The sequence below is a fragment of the Hylobates moloch genome, unplaced genomic scaffold, assembly GCF_009828535.3.
Source record: "Hylobates moloch isolate HMO894 unplaced genomic scaffold, HMol_V3 SCAFFOLD_17, whole genome shotgun sequence".
NCBI lineage: Eukaryota > Metazoa > Chordata > Mammalia > Primates > Hylobatidae > Hylobates > Hylobates moloch.
The window spans coordinates 82,100,408-82,128,357 of NW_026652292.1; the positions used below are offsets into that span (position 1 = coordinate 82,100,408).

At 42.7% G+C, this 27,950-nt stretch overlaps 1 protein-coding gene across 1 annotated transcript in view; it reads left to right on the forward strand.

Annotated features, from left to right (window-relative positions):
* The window catches only part of POLN (DNA polymerase nu), a 170,014-nt gene that overhangs the window by 109,679 nt on the left and 32,385 nt on the right, over positions 1 to 27,950 (forward strand). The window contains exons 16-18 of the mRNA XM_032135450.2: positions 1,205 to 1,262; positions 3,327 to 3,404; positions 4,369 to 4,483. Of these exons, the coding sequence (XP_031991341.1) occupies positions 1,205 to 1,262; positions 3,327 to 3,404; positions 4,369 to 4,483 (251 nt within the window). The remainder of the gene's footprint in view (positions 1 to 1,204; positions 1,263 to 3,326; positions 3,405 to 4,368; positions 4,484 to 27,950) is intronic.

The window sequence follows — 27,950 nt, forward strand, 5'->3', positions numbered from 1 at the left end:
TTCAGCTTCTCAAATTGGAAAAAGTATGTCTTTCACTAAATTTCAGAATTTGAAGCCATTATTTCTTTAAGAAAACTTTTTTCTGCACAATTCTCTTTCTTTTCTCTAGGAACTAAGAGAACACAATTTGATATTGTATTTTGATATTAGCACACAGGTCCCTGAGTCTTTGTTTATTGTTCTTCCCTTCTTTAGATTGGATCATTTCTATTGATCTCTCTTCAAATTCAATAGCTGTTTTCTCTGTCATCTCTACACTATTATTGAGCTTATCTTGGAAATATTGGGTATTTTTTGAGATATCATGTGATTCTAATGTATAGAAAACTTGAGAGCCACTGACTTAATACCCCAAGGCCTTCATGTCCTCATCTTAAAAAAATGAGGATGACAATGTGGCCTTACCACTTCCCAGGGCTTCTAGGGGGAGCTAAGGAGCATCGCTGTAAGACTGCGGGATTTTGATGCTTGGCACAATTCGTCAGATTTAGCCAGGGAGTCAAGACCAACTAATAATGCCCAGTGAGTTCTATTCCCAGACAAAGCAGGGTATTATTGTTCAAGGTACTGCCAAGAATCCAAAGGATGTTGTGACAGAAATTCTCATGATTTGAATAGTTGAAACAGGCTAGAAGCATGTGAGCTATTGCACATTGCCCAAGTTGTAAAAGTGTGAAGGTGCTTAACAGTTGGCCCTAAGAGTTTGCAGGGGCCACAGCACAAGCTACCAAGTTTAGGACAGGCTAAGACAGAGGCAGTTACCAAGTGCCAGGAGCAGTGGGGGAGAGGAATGACCAGCGTCAAAGAGACCAGAATTTTCATCTTAAAATATGTTCTAAAATAAAAGTACAATATAAAAATTTCACATAAACCTACCATTAATATATGTTGTAGGAATTTTTAAGTTAACTGAGTTCATAATTTGGGCTGCTGTAAGAAGAATGACTATACATAATTATGTTAAGAGTCACATAGGCTAGAGTCAAAAGGAATTGTTCTCAAATCTACTAAGTATATTTAGTGGTATATTCACCAAAATTATGTTTTGATATTAGACAATTGTATTAAGTATTAATGTGCTTGTGCATGATACACTGGCTAACGTGTTTTAATGTTTAATAAAATGTGATGTACATTAAATAGCCTAAGTAGTACAGATTAAGAGTAGATATTTTAACTAAAGCTAGTCTCTTATTATTAACAGAATATCCAAGGTATCTCCAAGCACCCAATTCAGATTACTACACCCAAGAATTTTAAAGGTAACTAATTTCTTACTACCTTGCTGAAGTCTCTGGTAACTCTTTTTTGAGACAGGATGTCACCCTGTCACCCAGGCTAGAGTGCAGTTGTGCGATTACGGCTCACTACAGCCTTGACCTCCTGGGCTCAGGTGATTCTCCCACCTCAATCTCCTGGGTAGCTGGGCCTACAGGCGAACACCACCATACTTGGCTAATTTGGATGTATGTATATTTTTTGTAGAGATGAGGCTTTGCCATATTGCCAAGGCTGGTCTCAAACTCTTGGGCGCAAGTGATCCTCCCACCTCGGCCTCCCAAAGTGCTGGGATTACAGGTGTGAGCCACTGTGCCCTTTTTAACATTTTTTGAAAAGTTACTTGTCATTGATTTTCTATATAACTAACTGCTTCACCTCCCTGAAGTTCTCTGTATTTGTATGACCAGGATTTAAACATACATTGAAAGAATAAAAAACAGCTAAAGTGATATGGTACCTCCCTGTTAGCAGTTTACAAGTGGAAATAGATGATAATTATATCAGGAAAGCAGCTTTCCTCCTACCATCTCTCCCCCACCAGCCTCCCAATAAAGAAAAAACAAACATATAATAGCACTGGTGCTTATTAAAGTCTGAACATTACTGGAAATGTTTATAAAAGCACACTGACACTCTTAAAAAGAGTTTAAGAGCACATTATAAAGCACATGAACACTCTTCTTTCTTTTAAGCTATTCTGCTGTAATGCTGATGAGTACATTTCTAAAAAAGAAAAAGTTCAAATCTGAGCAAATGAGAGCTCTGCTGTCCATGCCCTGTACACGTCCTACCCTTGGCAGTGGGCGCTCCTGCCCCTCTGCTGGGGGCCCTGCTGTGCAGGAAGGTCCTGGCAAAACAATGAAGCCCAATGAGCAGTCTTGTCTCGTCTCGTCTCTTCTCTTCTCTTCTCTTCTCTTCTCTTCTCTTCTCTTCTCTTCTCTTCTCTTCTCTTCTCTTTTCTCTTCTCTTCTCTTCTCTTCTCTTCTCTTCTCTTCTCTTCTCTTTTCTTCCCTTCCCTTCCCTTCTCTTTTCTCTTCTCTTTTCTTTTTTGAGACAGAGTCTCACTCTGTTGCCCAGGCTGGAGTGCAATGTTGTGATCTCAGCTCACTGCAACCTCCGCCTCCTGGGTTCAAGTGATTCTCCTGCCTCAGCCTCCCTAGTAGCTGGGATTACAGGCATGCACCATCATGGCCAGCTAATTTTTTGTATTTTTAGTAGAGATGGGGTTTCATCATGTTGCCCAGGCTGGTCTCAAATTCCTGGGCTCAAGTGATCTTCCCACCTCGGCCTCTCAAAGTGCTGGGATTGCAGGTGTGAGCCACTGCTCCCCGCCCCAGTGAGCAGTCCTTTCTAAAATACATGTGACTGTCCTGAAATAGGGTCCATGGAGAGGGATCCTGAGCAGCTTCATCCCCTGCTTCCCCTTCCCACATAGACCTTCCATCAGTGAGGCTCAGAGAGTTCCAAGATTGCTTTTACTGGAATGCATTCAGTTGTCAACGTTTGACTTTTTCTTTTCTTCATTAAGAATTCTAGACAGAACAGAAAATTTTAAAAAGCAGGAAACCTAGTTAACTTTCTGTAGTAATACGTTATTTTTAAATTACATTAATAAGGCCAGGCGCCATGGCTCACACCTGTAATCCTAGCACTTTGAGAGGCCAAGGCAGGAGGATTGCTTAAGTCCGAGAGTTTGAGACTAGCTTGGGCAACATAGTGACACCCTGTCTCTACAAGAAATTTAAAAATTAGCTGGTCATGGCAGTGTGCACCTGTAGTCCCAGCTGCTTTGGGAAGCTGAGGCAGGAGTATTGCTTAAGCCCTGGAGTGTGAGGCTGCAGTGAGCTATGATTGTGCCACTACACTCCAGCCTGGGCAACAAAGTGAGACCCCGATCTCTAAAAATATTAAATTAATAAAAATCAGAAAAATCTAAAATCTTAACTCTGGACTTTAGAATAATATTCAAATAATATTGTATTGAGGAATAGCTGTGCATCAGTTCATGACCAGATTCACTAAATATTCTTGAAATAACAATTCAGGCAAAGAAGACAAGATTCTCACCATCTCCCCGAGGGCCATGTTTGTTTCATCCAAAGGCCACACCTTTCTAGCAGCAGGTACGTTGCTGTAGCTTGTTTTATGCATTTTCATAGGGTTCAAAGGTTTAGAAATTGAACAATTTAAAGGTAATTGTGGAATTCATTCTTTCAAATAAATTCTTCTTCTTTTTTTTTCTTTTTTTTTTTTTGAGACAAGAGTCTCGCTCTTCTGGCCCAGGCTGGAGTGCAGTGGCATGATCTTGGCTCACTGCAACCTCTGCCTCCTGGGTTCAAGCAATTCTCCTGCCTCAACCTCCCAAGTAACTGGGGTTACAGGCGTATGCCACCATGCCTGGCTAGTTTTTGTATTTTTAGTAGAGACAGGGTTTCACTGTGTTGATTGGGCTGGTCTCGAACTCCTGACCTCAGGTGATCCGCCAACCTTGGCCTCTCAAAGTGCTGGAATTACAGGCATAAGCCACTGTGGCTGGCCTCTTTCAAATAAATTCTAAGGCACAGTACATAATAACAAGTTTTTCTTGCAGTGTCCTGTCACATCACCGTATCTAAATCCCAGATACCCTTGGCCCCCGCCCCCGTGCTTTGTCTGCCCTGCTCGCTGTGGCCTTGCTGGGCCCTACTCCTCCCAGCTCAGAGTCAGCTCCACTCCAGGCCCTTGCCCAGGCCATTCCTCTTCCCCAGAGACCATCTTGGTGCCCTCCTTTGCCTCCTCCGTGCCTTTGCTCAATGTCACTTTGTTGATGGGGCCTATAAATAGGGTAACTGGTCATCCTATTTATAACAACAACTCCCCTCCACGCACACATTCTCACTCACTCCTGAGCCTCCTCACCTTGCACAATCCTCCCCATTTCATTTCTCACCTCCTGAAACTGAGGCCAGAGGACCCTGGGAAATGGGAGGCAGGGACATGGACCTTGAGGCTACAGAGTCAGGAGAGTCTGAGGGTGGCCGGGGTGGGCAGCAACCACGAGGAACATTGCTGACAAATTCTAAATTAATGCAGAACTGTATCTCACAGACTTTTCACAGATCGAATTGCGCATTCTTGCACATTTATCTGGAGATCCAGAACTTCTGAAGTTATTCCAGGAATCTGAAAGAGATGATGTATTTTCTACTCTGACTTCACAGTGGTAAGATACATGAACTCACAATATTATCAGATCTGCAGGAAGGCCAACATGAGTTTAAAAGCTTGGAATTATTCCAAGTCTACTTTCATAAGGCAGAAATTATATTTTTTTGTGGCTAATAGTTAATCATTTTGAAAAGAAGAGTAGATAACTAGGATGCCATGAGTTACCCAATTGTGAAAGAAGTGATGGTTCTTCTCCACTGAAAAAGAAGTCCATTCCTAGAGAATGTGATAGAAAGGATAAAATCACCAGCGAGTCCCACGCCCTGCAGGCGAGCACCACGGAAAGAGCAAGCCTGCGGTGCTGGCTGTGAGCCGCTGCCCTCCGAGGAGAGCCAAGGTTCTTGCTGCGTACTCACGCCCCAGCCCATCTGTGGGCCAGGGGCTTCTTGAGCTGTGGGTGAAACATCCTGCCTGAGTGGTTTACACTCACAGAGAATTCCAGAGGCAGATGGGCTCAGGTTTTGTTGGGCAGCTTGGCAGTGTCGTCCCAGGCCCGTCCTTCTGCATCATATTCTCAGGAGGTTGGCTTCTCTTCCTCCTGGTGGAATACCGGCTCCAGTCTCCAAAGCAGGATGGAGAGACAGATGCAAGGCTCTCTTCTCACCCCTCTCCTCTGCCCAGAAAAGTCAAGGTGCTCTTGCAGAACCCAGTGCAGACAACAGCTACACTCCACTTTCTAGAGCAGGTCATGCAGCTGCACCAGCTGCAAGGGAGATGGAGAGATTATACTCCAGAAAAAAGGAGGAGTGGATTATTGTGTTTGGCTTATACATCACAGGTGTTCACCGGGCCGGGTGCATCAGTGCCCCTTTGAGGAAGGGGAGGGGAAAGGGTGTGCTGGCTGTTGGAAGGTCCCTGTGTCTGAGTCACTGTCCCCTCAGCAGCTGCAGGTGCCACCTCCCCATCACCTTGGGCCTCTTCTGCTCCCCCTACGGCCCCCTCACCCCTCCCTACAGCCCCCTCACCCCTCCCTACCCTTCCCGTCCCAGCTCATCTCCTGCCACCTGTTCACCCTCACAACGTCACACAGAAAGGCTGCCCAGCACCTGGGGGGTGGGAGATGAGGAAGCAGATTGTGGGGATCCCTCGAGGTGGAAGCCAGAGGGGAGAAGTCAGAGGAGCAGAGTCCTAAGCGAGTGGGGGGTCTGTCCTTCAGCCCCTCACTAGGCTGGCCCCCTGTGTTCTCAAGCCCCTGCATTCCCCTCCCCATGCGCTGTCTCCGCCTCTGTCTTTGCTGAAGGTGGGGGACCTGCGAGGGCTCTGGCTGCTCTCTGGCCTGGTTGCCACCCACTCTCCCAGTGCTCCCTCTTCAGCCGCCCTGGCTGGGCCTAAGCACACCAGTTACTCATCTCACTCCGGCCTTTCCTGCCCTGGGGCTCAGGAAGCTCTTTCCCCAAATGTCCGTGTGTCTCCCTCCCCTACCTCATCCAATTGGCCTTCCCGGCATCTCCTCAGGGCCCTCCCCTGACCACCCTCCCCTGACGCTGGGCATGGCGCTGCTCCTCTCTGGTCTCTGCTCCTCTCTGGTCCGATGCACATTCCCATGTATTGCTCTACTGTTCATCCTGCTGCAGCGACAGCGCCCAGGGGCCGAGACCTCATCCACTCTCGTCCCTACTGTGCTCCATAAAGGGTGGGGACTCACAAAGCATTTGTCAAGTAAATGAATGAATAGTATAGAACTCAAACTTGCGTTTGAATCAGAAAATCTCTCCAAAAAGGCTACCACCATAGGACTCTTACTTGAATGACAAAATTCAGGAAGAAATATTTTATATACGGGGAGCAGAGGATTGAGAATGTTACTCTATGCTCACCTGGACTTTGGAGTAGCTGTGAAATTGTGTTTATGGTGACAGCAGGGAAAGTGACAAAAGCAAAGAATAATGAAGTGTTTGCCCAGCACAGGAAGAGGCACTGTACCGGGTGGATGTGACGAGCACAGCACATGGTGGGGTCCAGGGCACCAGGAGCCAAGGCCAGCTCTTGAGCACTGGAGTCCTGCCTCCCACCCAGTATGCAGGGTGTCCTCTTGTCGTTCTCTCCTGTCCTCTGCCCTCCTCCTGAGACCCTGCACCTTACCTTCTGCGACCCTGTCCTTTCACATGAGTGGCCTCCACCTCAATTGGGGCCCGCTCTAGGACTCCAAGCTCTCCATCTCTGAATGCCCAGATCTGCACCAGGTCCTCGCTGGCCTCACTCACAGCTCTGCCAGTGGCCTTCCTCCTGGCATCTCTGTTCAGATCTGCCACTTAGCCAGTCTTGCCTGCACCCCACTGAGCTCCAAAAGCACTGAGACCCAGTCAGCTCCGGCTCCTTCTGGGCACTCAGAAAAGGTCCCAGGGTGGATCCCAGGACACACACAGACCCATTCTTCTCTCCGCTCAGCGCATCAGCTGCCCCCTTAGGAAGCTGTGCTACTCTGACTTCTCCCTGCTCTCTGGTTTCCAGCCCTGAGTGATCCCCATTATTTACTTGCTCACCTCTTACCCCACCCCAGGTGCTGGAGGAAGTTGCAAGGTGGTGGCAGCTGAGTCCACTAGAAATTCAGGCCATGTGGACTGAGAGAAGCCCTTAATATTCTTGACTTCCTGTCTTCTCTTGTTGCTCCGGACTTTTTTGATCTTCCACAAATAACTACTATTCTCTCTTAATCTCCAAAAAGAACCTCCCCTCTTACTTAAGTGACAAAGCAGAAGGCCTAAGACAGGGGCTCCTGAACTCCCTTCCACCCCACCTCACTGTCTCCATGTACCCTCCTCCCTCTCTCCAATGGCTCCTGTCTCAAAGGAGGGAGCTTCTCTATTGCCAGGATAAGAACTGTGCAGTGCACATCTCCAGGAGTCGCCACATGTCTAGACCTGTGTGCCTGGCTTCTCCTACAGCTGTGCAGTGCACAACCAGCCCAGCCTTACATGGCAGCCTTCATCCATGTTCCTTTTAATTTCCATTTTTACTCTAGCATTGTTAACATATCCTTTGTTGATTTCCCCGTTCCCCTCTACTGGGGGACAAAAAACCTGCTTTAGGATTGCCCTAAATATAACCCTAGAAAGAAATCCTATCTTCAACCTGGTTGAAGACCTCATTTATTGCTTAGGTACAAAAGAAATCTACACTTACTCCCTTTACTTTCTCACTGCCAGCTCTTTCTTGCTTCTTAAAACAAACTTTCATTTTACCTACATAGGCCTTTATTTGTATTTGAAGCCTGGAGCTCCTCACATCTAAGACAATGATTGCCTCCAGGATGTGCCTGGCTCCAAGGTTCAGGGCCAGCAACAGCAACGAGGACCCCACCCCCAGCAAGGGGACAAGTCAAAGGCTCCACAGGTCTTTGTGGGTGTGCAGCATCCCTGGGCCCTGCCTGTCCCGGTGCTTTCTCCTGATCTCTGTGCCCCTGCTCCTGGGAAAACATCCTTCTCCTAAGCTCTCACCATCTTTTAAAAATCAAGATATAATTCACAGACCATAAAATTCACCCTTTTAAGGTTACAATTCGCCTGGCACAGTGTCATGCCCATAATCCCAGCATTTGGGGAGGCAAAGAGGAGAGGATCACTTGCAGCCAAGAGTTTGAGACCAGCCTGGGCAACATTGCAAGACTCCCATCTCTACAAAAAAAAATTTTTTAATTAGCCAGATGAGGTGGCACACGCCTATCCTGTAGTCCTGGCTGCTTGGGAGGCTAAGGAGAGAGGATTGCTTGAGCCCAGGTTGAGGCTGCAGTGAGCTGTGATTGCACCACTGCGCTCCAGCCTCCACAGAGCAAGAACCTGTCTCTCAAAAAATAAAGTTACAATCACTACTATCTAATTCCAGAATATTTCCATCACCCCGAAAAGAAACCTCTTGCCCATTAACCACCACTCCCAATTCACCCCGCCTCCTGGCCCTGGAAACCACTCATCTGCTTTCTGTCTCTAGATTTACCTATTCTTGACACTTCACATTAATGAAGTTGTATAACATGGAACATTTTGTATCTGGCTTCTTTTACTGAACATAGTATTTTCAAGGTTTATCCATGCTGTAGGAGGTGACAGTACTTCATTCCTTTTTAAGGCTGAAAAATACTCTATTATGTGGAATAATATATTCTATATATTTCAATATAAATAAGCAAATAATCCATGTATTTATCTATTCATCAAATGTCCTTCGATGGACATTTGGGTTGTTTATACTTTTTGTCAATTATGAACAATGCATTATGCACATTTATATACAGGTTTGGTTTTGGTCTTGGCTTCGGTTTTGGGTTTTTTTTTTGAGACAAGGTTACACTCTGTCCCCTAGGCTGGAGAGCAGAGGCATGATCTTGGATCACTGCAACCTCTGCCTCCCAGGTTTGAGTGATTCTCCAGCCTTAGCCTCCCGAGTAGCTGGGACCACAGGTGCATGCCACCATGCCTGGCTGATTTTTTTTTTTTTTTTTTTTTTTTTTTTTTTTTTTGAGACAGGGTCTCACCCTGTCACCCAGACTGGAGTGCAGTGGTGCAATCTTGGCTCACCGCAACCTCCGTCTCCCAGGCTCAAGCGATTCCTGCCTCAGCTTCCCAAGTAGCTAGGATTACAGGTATGCGCCAGTACCGCCCAGCTAATTTTTGTAATTTTAGTAGTGAGAGGGTTTCACTATGTTGGCCGGGCTGGTCTTGAACTCCTGACCTCAAATGATCCACCTGCCTCGGCCTCCCAAAGTGCTGGGATTACAGGTGTGAGCCACTGCTCCCAACTTGATTTTTGTATTCTTAGTAGAGATGAGGTTTCGCCATGTTGGCCAGGCTGGTCTCAAACTCCTGATTACAAAGCAACCTGCCCGCCTCGGCCTCCCAAAGTGCTGGGATTACAGGTGTGAACCACCACGCCCAGCTGAGGTTTGGTTTGGTTTGGTTTGGTTTGGTTTCTGAGATAAGATCTCGATCTGTCACCCTTAGTGGGAGTGCAGTGGCTCACTCCCACTCACAGCTCACTGCAGCCTCGACCTCCTGCTGGACTCAAGCAATCCTCTTGCCTCAGCCTTCTGAGTACCTGAGACCACAGGCACATGCCACCACGCCTGGCTAGGTTATTTTTTTTCTTTTTGGTAGAGGCTCTGTCTTCCTGTGTTGCCTAGGCTGGCCTCAAACTCCTGGGCTCAAAGCAATCCTGCGTCCTTGCCCTCCCAAAGTGCTGGGATTACAGGTGTGAGTTACTGCCCTGGTCTGTGTGCAAGTTTTTGTGCAGACATACATTTAAATTTCTCCTGAGTATATACCTAGGAGTAGACATGCTGGGTCATAAAATAATTCTGCGTTTAACTTTTTTTCATTGTGGTAAAATATCCGTCCCATAAAATTTACCATCTTAATCATTTAAAATGTGCAATTCAGTGGTACCCATATTTAACTTTTCCATGACCTGCTAAACAATTTTCCAAAAATGCTGCACCATTTTACATTCCCACAGGTGTTTGGGGTTCAAGTTTCTCTGCATTCACACCAATACTTTGTATTACCTGTCTTTTTTATTCTAGCCATCCTGGTGAGTGTGAAGTGGTGTCTCATTGAGCTTTGACTTGCATTTCCTTGATGGGGATGGATGTTGAGCACGGTTTTGTGGGCTTGTCATTTACTCTCTGTCCCTGCCCCTCCTCTACCCCTGAACACAGGGGCACCCTGGGGTGTTTTACTTGCCTGCCTTTCTCTGTGTCCCTCCTTGCAGAAGGTGTCCTTTTTTTTCACTTTCGCTTTCCTTCCAGTTAGGATATAAGACAATATAGAATTTTTAAAGTATGTAATAAATTTAATAACACCCCTGCTCTTTCTCCAGAGATATGGGAAGTCTTAGAAGATGGTTTTAGTTCAGGCAGGAAGACTATTTTGCTTCTTGGTTAACCTTTGAGCTTTGTTGCCACCTTAGTGCTTGGATGGAATAGGTGTCCCGGATTTCCTCCCTTAGAATGTGTGAGAGGATCTCTGCGATTCAAGGCGAGTGTTGGTGATTAGATCACAAGCATGTTACTTTCTTCAGTGGGCCCAAAGCTACTCTGGCTGTTGCTAACCAAATATTACAGCAAAGCATTTTTGTCAAAGTACTGGGAAAAGGATATGGGTAAAGTGGGAAAAGTATAGCATGAAATACTTACATTAGAAATTAGGAAAGATCTCAAGTCAAAAGTTTCTATCTCAAGAAACTTGAAAAAGAAGAGCAAAATAAATCCAAAGCAAGCAGAAGGAATGAAGTAATAAACAGCAGAAATCAATGAAATAGACAATAGGAAAACAATAGAGGAAATCGATGAAAAAAGTTGGTTCTTTGAAAAATCAGTAAAATTGATAAACTCTAGCAAGGGTGACAAAAAATGAAAATAGATGATGTAAATCATCAATATCAGGAATGAAATAGGAGATATATCCATAGATTCTGCAGACATCAAAAGGATAAAAAGGGAATACTATAACAATTCAACAATTTAGAAGAAATGGACCAATTTCTTGAAAACCACAAACTACCAAAATCTAACTAAGATGAAATAGATAACCTAAATATTCCTATAACTACTAAATAAATTGGGTTTGTCCCTTGAAAGTTCCTGAAAAAGAAACCCTCAGGCTCAGATGGCTTCCCTGGAGATTTGTTTTTGTTTTTGTTTTGAGACAGAGTCTTCCTCTGTCGCCCAGGCTGGAGTGCAGTGGCACAATCTCGGCTCACTGCAACCTCCGCCTCCCAGGTTCAAGAGATTCTCCTGCCTCAGCCTCCAGAGTAGCGGGGATTACAGACACCTGCCACCGTGCCCAGCTAATTTTTGTATTTTTAGTAGAGACGGGGTTTCAGCATGTTGGCCAGCCTGGCCTCAAGCTCCTGACCTCAAGTGATCCACCCGCCTCGGCCTCCCAGAGTGCTAGGATTACAGGCATGAGCTACCACATCCAGCCCCAATAGCATATTTTAATGGTGAAAGAATGCCTTCCCCCTAAGATCAGGAACAACTTGTTAATATTGCATATTGAAGTTCACAAGATAAAAAAAGATTAAAAAAGAAATGACATATAGATTGGAAAGAAAGAAATAAAACTGTCTCTCTTGGCAGATGACATGGTTGTCTATGTGCAAAATCCCAAGGAACAGACAAAAGGAATTGTTTTTAACACTTAGAACTAATAAATATGTTCACCAAGGTTGCAAGACCTAAAATCAGCTTACAAAAATTGGTCACATTTATATAAATTGACAATGAACATGCAGAAATCAAAATTAAAAACACAATGCCATTAATAATCACTCCAAAGATGGCCAGGCATGGTGGCTCACACCTGTAATCCCAGCACTTTGGGAAGCCGAAGTGGGTGGATCACCTGAGGTCAGGAGTTCGAGACCAGCCTGGCCAACATGATGAAACCCCATCTCTACTAAAAATACAAAAAATTAGCCGGTTGTAGTGACGAGCACCTGTAATCCCAACTACTCAAGAGACTGAGGCAGGAGAATCACTTGAACCCGGGAGATGGAGGTTGCAGTGATCTGAGATCGCGCCACTGCACTCCAGCCTGGGCGACAGAGTGAGACTCTGTCTCAAAAAAAAAAAAAAAAAAAAAATCACTCCAAAGATAATAAAGTACTTAAATTTCAGTTAACAAAACATATACAAGATCTGTATGCCTAAAAGTATAAAATGCTGATGAAAGGAATCAAAGAATTCAAGAGAAATACCATGTTCGTGGTGTGGAAGACTCAACATACAAATAATGTCGATTCTCCCAAAATTGATCCATAGGTTTATAGTGCAATTCCTATTAAAACCCAAACAAGGTTTTTGTAGACATGGACAAGCTTAGTCTAAAATGTATATGAAAAGGCACAGGGCTTAGAATAACTAAAACAGTTTTGAAGAAGAATAAAATGAGAGGAATCACTCCACCTGATATTAAAACTTTATATATATAGTAATCAAGAGAGTGTGGTGCTGACAGAAGGATAGGCACTAGATCAATGGAACAGAAAAGAGAAACCAGAAATAGACCCACACAAATATGCTTAACCGATTTTTGACAAAGGTGTAACGTATTAGACAGGAAATAATTCTCTTCAGATTTGTGTCAAGCTGAGCACTCATAAAGCCAACTTGAAAAGTTCATATCTACCTTGGATATAGCATATGTCTTCCCTGCATTTTATTAGCTTGTATTAGTTCTTGGGAGAACTTCAAAAATAAGAAGCTTTTAATATTTTCATGGTAGTTGCTTCTAATTCCTCATCAGCAATAGTAATCCAACATTTGTGACTTATACTATAATTAGTTGGTGTGGAAATAATTTTTATGTTCCAAACAGAGGACTAGAAGAGCATGTGGTAAAAAAGCAGCAAGATCAAATACACTCTTAAAAATGTTTATTTCACGTAAATGCCTTATTGTTTGAAACACAAAAAGCAAAAAGGCAATTTGAAGTTATATTCTGAAATACTTAGTAACGTTTTCAAAGAATAACAATTTCCTTGAAAAACCTTTAAGCTTATATAAATGGAGTTTGGAAGAAATCAAAGAAATCAACTAGGCCGGGCGCGGTGGCTCACGCTTGTAATCCCAGCACTTTGGGAGGCCGAGGCGGGCGAATCACAAGGTCAGGAGATCGAGACCACGGTGAAACCCCGTCTCTACTAAAAATACAAAAAAATTAGCCGGGCGTGGTGGCGGGCGCCTGTAGTCCCAGCTACTCAGAGAGGCTGAGGCAGGAGAATGGCGTGAACCCGGGAGGCGGAGCTTGCAGTGAGCCGAGATTGCGCCACTGCACTCCAGCCTGGGCGACAGAGCAAGACTCCGTCTCAAAAAAAAAAAAAAAAAGAAATCAACTATAAAGCCACAATTTGAGAGACTGGTGCTGAGACCCAGAGAGCTGGGATTTGCCCAGGGAATGCACATCAGACAGGACCTCAGAGCTGATTACTGCAGCTCCAGCAGCTTCACACACACACACACACACACACACACACACACACACACACACACACTTGTGCACACACATGCATACACATACAAGCAAAAGACACAGCCATTATGCACTGTGGTGTCCAAGACATGCCATTGAGGCGCCTTATTCAAGGAACCATCATGTCTTTGGCTCATTAGGTGAATTCCTAAAAGTTTTATAAAATGCAAATACAAAACAATTCTTATCAGCTGTGCATTCAACTCAGCATTTTCAGACTGAAACTGAGAAGAACTTTTAACTGCAGAATATGTTCATTTTTTCTTCTGCTTAAGATGGTTTTGGAGTGCTTCTCTGAGACTGTCTCTACTTGCAGATGACACGATTGTCAATATAGAAAATTCCAAGGAATATACAGAAAAAGTACAGGCAAGTGTGGAAGACAGTATTGCTGTCTGTGGCTCCCTGTCCAGGGAAGATGGTGCTTCCATACCCGGTAGGTGTCAGACTTGGCCATGTGACTTGCCAATGGAACATGAGTAAAAGTGACATGTCACTCCTAAGCAAGACTTTAAGAGTCTGCACATGGTTCCTCTTCATCTCTTTCCCTCTATTACAACTGCTGGTAAAATTTTTGATAGAGGTTGCTCCATCATCTTGTATTGTAAATGGTGGACCAACCTGTGATGGAAGGTAGTGAGGATGAGAAATAAACTATTCTTGCTGTAAGGCAGTGAGATTTGGGAGTGACTTCTCATGGTAGCATAACCTGGCCTATCATGGCATCTGCAGGAACTGTGCTGTAAGATGCTATAAAAAATCCTGAAATGTGTGGCACTGGCTTCAGGGCCAGGGCAGGCAGTGAGGAGATGCTTATTGGAGAATGAAGGATGGCACTTGGTAAATAGTATAACATTTGGTAAAACTGTCACCTGGGATAACTTGTAAGGCAAATAATATCCCTAACGAGCTTGCGGCTTTAGGCAGAGATGGGCCAACAGAATGCTAGAACATGCTTTGAGCTATGTCTACATGTGACAAGGTATTATAAGAAAGAGACAAACTCAGAAGAGAATTGGCCTACGTACAAGTAGGAATGAAAGTGAAGAATGAGATTCCTGGAAGTTGGAGTCTTGCGCATTTAAATATATCAATGATTCTCATGTCCAGCCAGTAAAAGAAAAATCTGAAAAGACCTTTGAGCAACAAAGGCCAATTAAAACACAGAAATCAAAGATGTGGTTTCAATACCTACTGCCAACACACCAGAAAGAATTAGGATGACACCCCAAAATCCTTACAGTTGGGCAACATAGCTCTGGCAAAAAGAGAGTAAAAAAGGGTAAAAGTTTGTGGCCCTCGCCTATGCTCCTGATAAACTCAATGTACCTGCACTGAAGTCTAGACAAAGGATACATCTCTCCAAATTAACTGGGGATGTGTCTGTTGGTGCATAGATAGAGCTGACTAAAGTCAAATAGGTAAGAAGCTGTTCACATTTATAAGAGTTGCACTGCCCAAAGAACCACCCATCTGGGCTCAAAGGGACTGATTACCTGAAACTTAAAGCAACCCTTGGGCTCCAGGTCTTCTATAGGCAGGAAACAGTCTGGGAAATATGCTTATTCCCCAAGGAAAGCAAATTCTTCACTGCTCTCTTACATGTAACCAAGAAAGGTAAGGGAAAAGGAAGTCCCAGAAAGTGGAGCAAAAGGCCATGGAGAACAATGGACTAGGAAGGTACTCCCAAGGGAGCAGATTAAGGGCCTAATCCAGGACCTTTTCCCAAGCTAGAGAAGACCTCCCTCAACACCTACCCAGTCAGGATTCAGAGCTGCCATGGCCCAGTGACTGCTGTGTGTCTCCCATTCTTCCCCTTTCCAAATGGAGTGTTCATTGTGGTTGTCATGTCCGTGTCCCACCATTGCATAGCACATTTATGGGGTGACAGATAGACTTGCCTTCTTAGTTCATTAGTCTCCAGATCAAAGGGGCCACATCATTTTCTGATATAAGGATGATCACAAAATCCTGGACTTCTAGCCTGCTGCCCTGATAAGATGGAATTTTGGATTGTCACCCATGATGAGGGGATAAATATATTCTGTGTGTACAAGGGGGAGAAAAACAAATATTTGTAATCAGAAAGGTCACAAATAGACTGTATTATTATTTAAAAATATTTATTACCCCTCTCTAAAGGAAGAGTATACTTCCTCGTCCCACTGACTCAGGGTTAGCCACGTAGCTTGCTTCAGCCAGTGGTGTGAATAGAAATGATGTGTATCACTGATGGATAGAAAACTTAAGAGCCAACACATGGTTCCCATTTTATCTTCTTCTGCCATGACAACCACCAGTGTCCCAGATGTAGTCTGGGCCACAATCCCGAATCACAGAAAGCAATGACATGGAACAGAGCTGCAATGGACCTGTAATGGACATAAATAAGAAATAAGCCCTGGTTGCATAAATAAGAAATAAGCCCTGGTTTGTGTAAGCCTTTGAGCATAACTTAGGCTGTCCTTACCGTATAGCACAGGTACAGCTATTTGTTTTGTTAGTATTTGGGTATGTCTCCATTAAAAATGAAATCAAATCCCACTTTCTATCTGCTTCATTAATGAGTTTTGCTAGGCATCTGAGTCAGCAGATTTGTGTTGCAGAGAATATGTGCCCTCTAGGTACTCTAGACTGACTTTCAGAGGCCATTTGACAAGTCTTCTGCCTGGAAGGCCAAGAACAACTTTGGAAGGGAGCTCTGTTGGAATGCCACGAATGGGTGCAGAATAGTCCCTTTGTGACCTTATAGTTTGGGGTCCTGGGTCACACTGCCACATGATAGAGGAGCCAAGTTTGCAGGCCACTTGCCCTTGTAAGGCAACATGAGTTCTCCTACATCTTTCTCCATATGTACACCCCATCCTATACTAGATTAGATGTTCCGAAACATGGGTTTGGGTTTTTTCTTTTAATTGGTAATTTATGAGAAGAAGGATTAATTTCTAGTTAAGGTGGAAAAAACCATGAGACATTTGCTGTAACTCTAACAATCAAACCAAAATGAATAAAGTACAAAATGAGTTTTCTGAACTTCTCAGAGAGCTGGGGATATAGCTAAGTGAACAGAACTCCAGAAAGTGATGAGCTTTTCATAGAAAAGAAAAAAACATGGATTTTCTCATGCCCAGGGAAGGGGAGGATGAGGAGGAATCTCCCATAGATGAGGGAAGAAGAAGCCAGTTGAACTTTTTATTAACATGTGGGTTGGTGTGACAGATTAGAATTCTAAAGAGCCCCAGCTCCAGAGCACATCATTCATCAGCTTGCCCACAAGTCTTTCCACAGTGTCTAGGGACAGACATCAAAGCTGGGAGCAGGGTAGGAGAGCTGAGAGAAATCAACTAAGGTATTTCGGACCTTCAGCTACAGAGAGCTGGAATAAGGCAGAAAAAGCAAGAGAAACTCCTCCAGGCCTTTTGGAAGGGAAAAAAGGTGCAGAAAGCTGGAATGGGGTGGGACTAGAGGGCAAAGTGAACCCAAAAAGCTGGCAGCTGGTCTGAAACACATGGGTCTCCTATCATCTGAAAAGCTGACAGCTAAGCTATAAAGCTCCAAGAAATCCTGAAATTGTGCAGTTCTTAGACTCCAGACCCCACAGAAGGGAAATTTCTGATCACATTCACAAAACATTTCAAACCAGTAGTGAACTGAATCAAAACTAGAGTTGCAATGAAGTCCAGACCCAGCCCAATTATGGGTCAGATTGACTTTGCTTCCAACTCTAGTGGCTTGACATAAGAAGTGGTGTGTCCTTTTTAGGAAATAAATGTTGACTTCAGTCTCTACCATTCTTTTATGCAAAATGTCTAGCATATAATAATTTTTCTAAGTTATGAGACCTAAGAAGAAGCAAGAACATGTGACTGTGACCAAGAGAGTAAGTAGCCAATGGAAATCAACAAAACAGATGGCCCAGGTATTGGGACTTTCAGAAGAGGCTTTCAAAAATTATGACTAAAATGCTAATATGTCTTAGATGAATAGATAATATGTATTAAGAGTTGATAAATTTCAATAGAGAAGTGAAAACGACATAGAGGAATCAAATAGATTGAAAGAGATGAAAAATACCACATCAAAAAAGAGGCCGGGCACAGTGGCTCATGCCTGTAATCCTAACACTTTGGGAGGCTGAGGCAGGCAGATCACTTGAGGTGAGGAGTTTGAAACCAGCCTGGCCAACATGGTGAAACCCCATCTCTACTAAAACTACACACACACACACACACACACACACACAAAAATATATATATATATAGCTGTGGTGGTAGACACCTGTAATCCCAGCTACTGGGGAGGCTGAGGCAGGAGAATTGCTGGAACCCAGGAGGTGGAGGGGTTGCAGTGAGCCAAGATCACACCATTGCACTCCAGCCTGAGCTACAGAGTGAGACTCCATCTCAAAAAGCTTCACAGGAGACAAGATTTCACCATAGGAAAGAATCCATGAACCTGAAGACAGGCCAACAGAAAGTGTCCAAAATGAGATACAAAGGAAAAAAAAAAGTGGAAGCCCTCCCCCAAAAGAATCCAAGATCTATGCAACAATATCAGATGGACTAACCTATGTATATTTGGCATCTCACAAGCAGAAGAGAAAGAATAAGGTAAAAGAAATACTGGAAGGTATGATGGCTGAGAATTTTCCAAAATTGATTAAAGATATCAATCTACATAGCCAAAAAGCTCACCAAATCCCAAATGGGTTAAATGCAAAGAACACAACACATTAGACAATGTAAAATCAAGCTAATGAAAACCAAAGATAAAATCTTGAAAGCCATCTGAGGACAAAAGACACATCATGTGTATACAAAGGAACAACAATACAAATTAAAGCTGACTTTTTACCAGGCACAGTGGAGGCCAGAAGATGATGGAATAACTTCCTTCAAGTGCTGAAACACTTAAGAGAATGTAGAATATAGAACTCTGTATCCAGAAAGTTGTCTTTCAAAAATTAATGCAAAAGAGACATTTTCAGATATATAAAATCCAAAGGAATGTGTCTTAGTAGACCTGCACTACTAGAAATGGTAAAAGAGGTTCTTCAGGCTGAAGAGAAATTATACCACATAAAACCCTGGATCTTCAGGAAGGAAGAGCACCAGAATGGGTAAATATCAGGGTAAATTTTTTAAAATTTTATCTTTATTTTACATAGTTTATTTTATATATTTTTATATAGTTCTGTATGTAGTTTATATATAGTTCTGAATTATTCAAAAGACTATTAGCAGGCTGGGCATGGTGGCTCATGCCTGTAATCCCAGCACTTTCAGAGGCCAAGGTGGGAGGATCACTTGAGTCCAGGAGTTCAAGACTTGCCTTGGAAACATGAAGAAACACCATCTCTACAAAAAATACAAAAATTAGCTGAGTGTGATGTGTGTGCCTGTAGTGCAGGCTACTTGGGAGGCTGACGTGGGAGGATCACCTGAGCCCAGGAGGCTGAGGCTGCAGTGAGCCGTGATCGCACCACTGCACTCCAGACTGGGTGACAGAGTGAGAATCTGTCTCAAAAAAAAAAGACTATTATTATTATTATTATTATTATTATTATTATTATTTTGAAGTAGAGTCCTGCTCTGTCACCCAGGCCAGCACACAAAGGCACAATCTCAGCTCACTACAACCTCCACCTCCTGGGTTCAAGCGATTATCCTGCCTCAGCCTCTCGAGTAGCTGGGATTACAGGCATGTGCCGCCACGCCTGGCTAATATTTGGATTTTTAGTAGAGATGGGGTTTCACCATGTTGGCCAGGCTGGCCTCAAACTCCTGACCTCAGGTGATCTACCTGCCTCGGCCTCCCAAAGTACTGGGATTACAGGCATGAACCACCATGCCTAGACAGTTTTTTTTTTTTTGAAAAAGGTTTATAGCATAGATAGAAGTAAAATGTAAGACATCAAAAGTACAGAGGGGAAAGGGGAATTATACTATTATAAAGTACTTATGCTGTCCCTGAAATATTATAATGGCATGTAAAGATAGATTGTGATGACTTAAAGATGCATATTATAATTTATTTTTTATTATTATACTCTAAGTTTTAGGGTACATGTGCACAACGTGCAGGTTTGTTACGTGTGTATACATGTGCCATGTTGGTGTGCTGCACCCATTAACTCGTCATTTAGCATTAGGTATATCTCCTAATGCTATCCCTCCCCCCCCGCCTTCCCACAACAGTCCCCGGTGTGTGATGTTCCCCTTCCTGTGTCCATGTGTTCTCTTTGTTCAATTCCCACCCATGAGTGAGAACATGTGGTGTTTGGTTTTTTGTCCTTGCTATAATTTGCTGAGAATGATGGTTCCCAGCTTCATCCATGTCCCTACAAAGGACATGAACTCATCATTTTTTATGGCTGCACAGTATTCCATGGTGTATATATGCCACATTTTCTTAATCCAGTCTATCATTGTTGGACGTTTGGGTTGGTTCCAAGTCTTTGCTATTGTGAATAGTGCCGCAATAAACATACGTGCGCATGTGTCTTTATAGCAGCATGATTTATAATCCTTTGGGTATATACCCAGTAATGGGATGGCTGGGTCAAATGGTATTTCTAGTTCTGGATCCCTGAGGAATCGCCACACTGACTTCCACAATGGTTGAACTAGTTTACAGTCCCACCAACAGTGTAAAAGTGTTCCTATTTCTCCACATCCTCTCCAGCACCTGTTGTTTCCTGACTTTTTAATGATCACCATTCTAACTGGTGTGAGATGGTATCTCATTGTGGTTTTGATTTGCATTTCTCTGATGGCCAGTGATGATGAGCATTTTTTCATGTGTTTTTTGGCTGCATAAATGTCTTCTTTTGAGAAGTGTCTGTTCATATCCTTCACCCACTTTTTGATGGGGTTGTTTGTTTCTTCCTTGTAAATTTGTTTGAGTTCATTGTAGATTCTGGATATTAGCCTTTTGTCAGATGAGTAGGTTGCAGAAATTTTCTCCTATTCTGTAGGTTGCCTGTTCACTCTGATGGTGGTTTCTTTTGCTGTGCAGAAGCTCTTTAGTTTAATTACATCCCATTTGTCAATTTTGGCTTTTGTTGCCATTGCTTTTGGTGTTTTAGACATGAAGTCCTTGTCCATGCCTATGTCCTGAATGGTATTGTCTAGGTTTTCTTCTAGGGTTTTTATGGTTTTAGGTCTAACATGTAAGTCTTTAATCCATCTTGAATTAATTTTTGTATAAGGTGTAAGGAAGGGATCCAGTTTCAGCTTTCTACATATGGCTAGCCAGTTTTCCCAGCACCATTTATTAAATAGGGAATCCTTTCCCCATTGCTTGTTTTTGTCAGGTTTGTCAAAGATCAGATAGTTGTAAATATGCAGCATTAGTTCTGAGGGCTCTGTTCTGTTCCATTGGTCTATATCTCTGTTGTGGTACCAGTACCATGCTGTTTTGGTTACTGTAGCCTTGTAGTATAGTTTGAAGTCAAGTAGCATGATGCCTCTAGCTTTGTTCTTTTGGCTTAGGATTGACTTGGTGATGCGGGCTCTTTTTTGGTTCCATATGAACTTTAAAGTCGTTTTTTCCAATTCTGTGAAGAAAGTCATTGGTAGCTTGATGGGGATGGGATTGAATCTGTAAATTACCTTGGGCAGTAGGGCCATTTTCATGATATTGATTCTTCCTACCCATGAGCATGGAATGTTCTTCCATTTGTTTGTATCCTCTTTTGTTTCATTGAGCAATGGTTTGTAGTTCTCCTTGAAGAGGTCCTTCACATTCCTTGTAAGTTGGATTCCTAGGTATTTTATTCTCTTTGAAGCAATTGTGAATGGGAGTTCACTCATGATTTGGCTCTCTGTTTGTCTGTTATTGGTGTATAAGAATGCTGTGATTTTTGCACATTGATTTATCCTGAGACTTTGCTGAAGTTGCTTATCAGCTTAAGGAGATTTTGGGCTGAGATGGTGGGGTTTTCTAGATACACAATCATGTCATCTGCAAACAGGGACAATTTGACTTCCTCTTTTCCTAATTGAATGCCCTTTATTTCCTTCTCCTGCCTGATTGCCCTGGCCAGAACTTCCAACACTATGTTGAATAGGAGTGGTGAGAGAGGGCATCCCTGTCTTGTGCCAGTTTTCAAAGGGAATGCTTCCAGTTTTTGTCCATTCAGTATGATATTGGCTGTGGGTTTGTCATAGATAGTTATTATTTTGAGATACGTCCCATCAATACCTAATTTATTGAGAGTTTTTAGCATGAAGGGTTGTTGAATTTTGTCAAAGGCCTTTTCTGCATCTATTGAGATAATCATGTGGTTTTTGTCTTTGGTTCTGTTTATATGCTGAATGTTTATTGATTTTCATATGTTGAACCAGCCTTGCATCCCAGGGATGAAGCCCACTTGATCATGGTGGATAAGCTTTTTGATGTGTTGCAGGATTCGGTTTGCCAGTATTTTATTGAGGATTTTTGCATCAATGTTCATCAGGGATATTGGTCTAAAATTCTCTTTTTTTGTTGTGTCTCTGCCAGGCTTTGGTATCAGGATGATGCTGGCCTCATAAAATGAGTTAGGGAGGATTCCCTCTTTTTCTATTGATTGGAATAGTTTCAGAAGGAATGGTACCAGCTCCTTCTTGTACCTCTGGTAGAATTCGGCTGTGAATCCATCTGGTCCTGGACTTTTTTTGGTTGGTAAGCTATTAATTATTGCCTCAATTTCAGAGCCTGATGTTCGTCTGTTCAGAGATTCAACTTCTTCCTGGTTTAGTCTTGGGAGAGTGTGTGTGTCAAGGAATTTATCCATTTCTTATAGATTTTCTAGTTTATTTGCATAGAGGTGTTTATAGTATTCTCTGATGGTAGTTTGTATTTCTGTGGGATCAGTGGTGATATCCCCTTTGTCATTTTTTATTGCATCTATTTGATTCTTCTCTCTTTTCTTCTTTATTAGTCTTGCTAGCAGTCTATCAATTTTGTTGATCTTTTCAAAAAACCAGCTCCTGGATTCATTGATTTTTTGAAGGGTTTTTTGTCTCTATCACCTTCATTTCTGCTCTGATCTTAGTTATTTCTTGCCTTCTGCTAGCTTTTGAATGTGTTTGCTCTTGCTTCTCTAGTTCTTTTAATTGTGATGTTAGGGTGTCAATTTTAGATCTCTCCTGCTTTCTCTTGTGGGAATTTAGTGGTATAAATTTTCCTCTATACACTGCTTTGAATGTGTCCCAGAGATTCTGGTATGTTGTGTCTTTGTTCTCATTGGTTTCAAAGAACATCTTTATTTCTGCCTTCATTTCATTATGTACCCAGTAGTCATTCAGGAGCAGGTTGTTCAGTTTCCGTGTAGTTGAGCGGTTTTGAGTGAGTTTCTTAATCCTGAGTTCTAGTTTGATTGCACTGTGGTCTGAGAGACAGTTTGTTATAATTTCTGTTCTTTTACATTTGCTGAAGAGTAAGATGCATATTATAATTTCTAAGGCAACCCCTAAAACAATACCAAAAGAAGTCAAGCTAAAATATCCATGAAGGAGAAAAAATCGGATATTTAATAACAATATGTGATTTGCCCAAAATAACCAAGAAAGGAGAAACAGAACAAAATACAGATGGGATAAATAAAAGTTAAATAACAACATGGAGGCAAGACCCAATTATAATGCTGTTTTTAAGACACTGACCAATATACATGTGTAGACAGGTTGAAAATAAAAGGATAAGGAAAAATATGCCATGCAAACACTAAGCATAAGAAAGCCGATTACTAGATTACTATCAGTGTAAACGAAAATGTTGCTGGATAAAAAGGGACATTTCATAATGATAAAAGGGCCAATTCATCAAGAAGATATAGTAATCCTAAATTTTTAATACACCTATTAAAACAACTTTAAAATACCTAAAGCAAAAATTGACAGAACTAAAGAGTGAAATCAAATTTACATTTCATTCAATCATTCATTCCCTGAAAAAGTCTCATTGCTTTTCTCAGAAGGGGAATTTCTATTTAAATAAAGTTTAATAAATGTGCAATTAAGATGCCATATTGTGTTATTTTGATTATTGGTCTTTTAGGATACAATTTATGTTGCTGATTTCAGGCTGTCTGCATTGTTAAACATTGATTACCATACATTATTTTTTCCTAGACCCTGTGTGGTGCTTCCTTAAGAAAGTTATGCCATAACAATTAATTACAGCAAAGGACTCCTCCCATGATTAACTCTGCTTCAGAGGCTCCGTTTGTTTTTCATATTCAATCATTTCCTCCTACATGATATTGCTTAATCTTTCACATTCTTCTACTAAAAAATTTACCAGATCCCTGGCACATCTAATTCCTTCCAATATTTCCATAAATCATTGATGATTTTTAATGATTTAGTGTTTCTCAAGCCCTCAAAGCCTCCTAGCGCTACAAACCCTCCAAAGCAGCAGCTCTGCTTAGCAGGCAGAGCAGACGCCCACTCCTGTGAATGAGCAGAACCACCACTCTCGGTGGAAAAGCGTGGTTAACTGTTTCCTCATTGCCCACGAGGAAAGTGTCTTTGCATGCCTGAGGACCACGGCCATTTTGTCATTTCCCATCAAGGTTTTGAAGATTAGTGTGCCATACTGAGGGGGTACCTGTGGGGGAAGGGGTGAATGTCAGCCACAGACTTCTGGCACTGTCTGGAGTGTCTCTGGTTAGCTGCAGCCAAGTTCCAGAGCTTGAGCAACACACAAAGAATCACACTGCATGCTTTACAGGGAGAAAGCCAGGAGAAAATAATTGCGACAAAATTACCCTAAAAGTATTCTTCAATTTTAATGGGCATCAATACATGTGATGCAATGCATGTTTAATTTGGAGCTGTAATCGAGAGTTAGAAGAAAACTTCACCGAATTTACACTTTTGTTCTGACCACCTTGTGGATATCCTCCTTTCTGTACCCAGGAGGGTTCTCTCCCTCTTTTTATTCTGCATTCTATCCCTTTAACAATAAAAATAGCTAATATTTATCGAGTTCTTACTATATGTCTAGGTTTGTCTAAGCACATCTGATTGAATACCAACACTTAGGATGCTGCTATTGTCCCTGTCTTATGGATTAGGAAACTGAGGCCTGGGGCCTTTAAGAAACGTGCCTGAGGGGGCACAGTTGTCCAGCAAGAGCAAGCAGCCGCCTTCCTTACCCATATAGTCTGATTCTGGAGCTTTGATCTGAGCCCTTGGGTCTTGGCAAGTCAATGCCTCGCACCTTTCTCTTAGCCTCCTGTGTTTAGAATCATCACAAATCGAGCCCTGGCTGGAAACAGAAGGGACCCTCAGCTGGGATTGCTTGGAGTCAGGAAGGCTACTTTGAAGAAGTTAGGAGAGATTGAGTGTTTGGGAGTCAGAAGAAATCCAGCAGAAGAAGGGAAGGGGTGCTCACCAGGCAAAAGGAGCAAAGGTGCAAAGCGCTCAGATGAAGAGCATCGCAAAGGTGTCATGGGATCAGATGACACTCAGAGGAGAAGCAATGGCACAGTGCCTGGCTCATGGCAAGACCTCGGGAGTGGTTGATGTGTCCATCATTGGCAATATGTGGCTGTTGTGGTCATTATAGCTCCTCTCTGTCCTGAGCTCAGGCGAGCATTCCAGGCCCCAGCGGCGGTTTTCCCTGGCTGTCCCACAAACACTTCAAACTCAGTGGGTCTGGAGGGAGCTCAGTGCCATGGCCAGTACCTGCAGGCAGCGGTCCTGCCTCCCCTCTTCCTCTCTCCCACCTCACATCCCAGCCAGGCCAGTGGTCCCCCTGGCCTTAGGCCTTTTCTCTCTTCACGTTTCCACAGCCTCAGATCAGGCCTTCGTTATCTCCCACATCTACCGTTGTAATAACTTCCTGGCTGGTTCCCCCACTCCCCAACCCCAATCCATGCCCTAATGCTACTCCCATCATCTCTCTAAGATTCAGTCAGATCATGCAACCCCTCCAAGCCTTCAATGGCTGACAGTATTTACCCACTGCAAGCCAACAAACAACAGCAAGATCACACATGAAACACCAGAGACTCAGAGATGAGAAAAGATACTATTGCTGCTAGTATGTATGGTTACTCTAGTTGATGAAATAATGAAACAAGCTTAAAAACTGGAAAGGAGGAAGCAAACCCATCATTTGGTGAAGATGGTATGATTATCTGCCTGTGAAACCAAGCAAATCAACTAAAAGGAAACTTGTAAAAACGATTAAAACTAGGACCTGGAAGAAGACTAGGCACAGATTAATATACAGAAATTACCTCCCTAAATATAAACAACCAGTTAGAAAATGTATTGGAAGAAAAGGTGCAATGAAAAAGAAAATATATATAATAATATAATGGATAATGTGCAAGATCTGAGAAATGTGAAAAATAGAACAGCACAGAAAAGAGATTGGAAACTTCAATTTTATGAAGATGTTACTTCTCCTTACATTAATATGTAAATATAGAAATGTCCTAACAAATATGCCAAAAAATACTAATAAGGTTTTTTTAGTAATTAGACAAACTAATCTGCAGTTTATGATGGAAAAATAATGCATAATAATCCTAAGAATTTTTAAGAGGAGCACTAAAAAAGACCAAGTCCTGCCAGACACTAAAATATATTAATGTTAAAGTCACAGTTGCTAAAACACAGTGGTATGAATAAAAAACAGAAAAGATCAATGGAAAAAAAATGAAGTCCATAAAAAGACCTACTGGGATATGTATAAGCATTTAGTATATGATAAAAGATAAATGCAATTTAACTGAAAAGCTCTCTCAAAGGATCTGTTAAATAATCATCTGGAAGAGCCCTGGGCTTTCTGTTTACTGATCCTATGTGTGCTGAAAGAGGGGACAGCCAGTGACACTCTTCTTATTCAACAGCTAAGTTTTATAAGTATTTATGTGGGTTAGGAATTCACACATGCCAATTTTAGCATTATTCCTTGAGCAAAAAAAATATCAAGTAAGACAGTCTATCAAAATTACAAGACTTCTTCAAGATGATTGTCACAGGACATGGCAATACATTCTAAAGTCTAGGAGTCTTGCAAGACCTCCAAAGGCAATTTTATGGTAACAGAAGACAGAAGTGTGCAGTAGTTAAGGATATTCATGCCAGTTTTTGCAGTTCCCAGGAAACCAGGATGGCTATTCACGTGAAAGTTCCCCATTTAACACTTTTCAGATTGGATCTGTGAATGATGTTTCTTTCTCCACAGCTGCTGGACAGAGAGAACATCTTCATTTCTTTCTTAGATTCATTTTTTTTCATTATGAAGACTTGCATTTTAAACACAGACTCTGGAATTTCATTAGCTAGCATTATAAATGTAGTAGACCCATAGAGATCATTTTTGCTAGAAAAAAAAGTACCTGAGTAAACTCTTCCTGAGTTTGCTCAATAAGAGTGGAGTGAAGCAGAACAGGTTTTCTTCTTCAAGGGCGTCTTAAGAAGGCCAAAGACTAGGGAGTGACTGTCAAGTTCAGCAATATGGAGGGTGTTGGAGAGCTTGCCAAGACCATCAGATTCTGTAGAGAGAATCCCATGGTCCATTTTATCATCACCATCATCATCATCGTCATCACTATTTGTCTGGGAGAGTGGGCTCCTGGACAGACTTGTGTGGAATGTTTGGGGTAGGGAGTGATGGGTGGTGAGTCAGAGAGGATGCTTGACCATTCTGTGTACATGTGTTGGATTCATGTCACCTCCCTGCTTTCAGCTCCCCCTCTCTGCCTTGCGTTATACCAGGTGATCCCTATTTCTGAGCTCACATTCTTGGGTCTTCTGTGTCATAGCTCCTCTCACCACCAGCTCTTCCTGAACTTTAATAAATATATGGAGCTCTCTTGCCTGATGATAATCCCTCTCCTGATCTCTTTTTTCTTATAGATTTATTCCTCTTAATTCCTTTGCTTTATTTTAGTGGGTTCTTGGTAGGGAGCAGAGAGAAACAGATGTGCCACCTTTAACTGGATGCCTGTCGAATGGTTTTCAGCAAGAAAGTTTTCAAATTGCATGGTGCTGAGCAGAGAATGGGTTGTAGGGGAAAAAAAGGCAGAGGAGACTATTGCTGCCATCCAGATGACGGCCAGGGAACAATCAGTAGAGATGATAAAAGGGTCCAGGCTCCAGCGATATTAGGAAGTGGAAGTGATGAGGTTTGGAGATGGACTGGACGTGGGAGTGCCACTGGGGCAATTGAGGGCCAGCAGCAGGGTGGGTGGTGTGCTTTCACAAGACGTGAGGGGAGGTCAGAACGAGAGTTCAGTCACAAACGTGTTGAGCCTGGGACATCTCTGCTGCACCCATGTGGAGAGGACAAATAGACAGGTTGTTGAGACTGGAGCTCGGATGGGATGGTGGGGGGCAGATCTCAACAAAGGGTAGCTGCTGTCGTGATTGCTCTTGGGCTGCACTTGACTGTGTGCATGTGTGTGCCCCCCACCTGTGCACGCTTCTGAAGGGAGCCAGTCTGATTCCCTGCCACCCTGATAGGTGTGCAGCACTTGGAGGGTGAGTG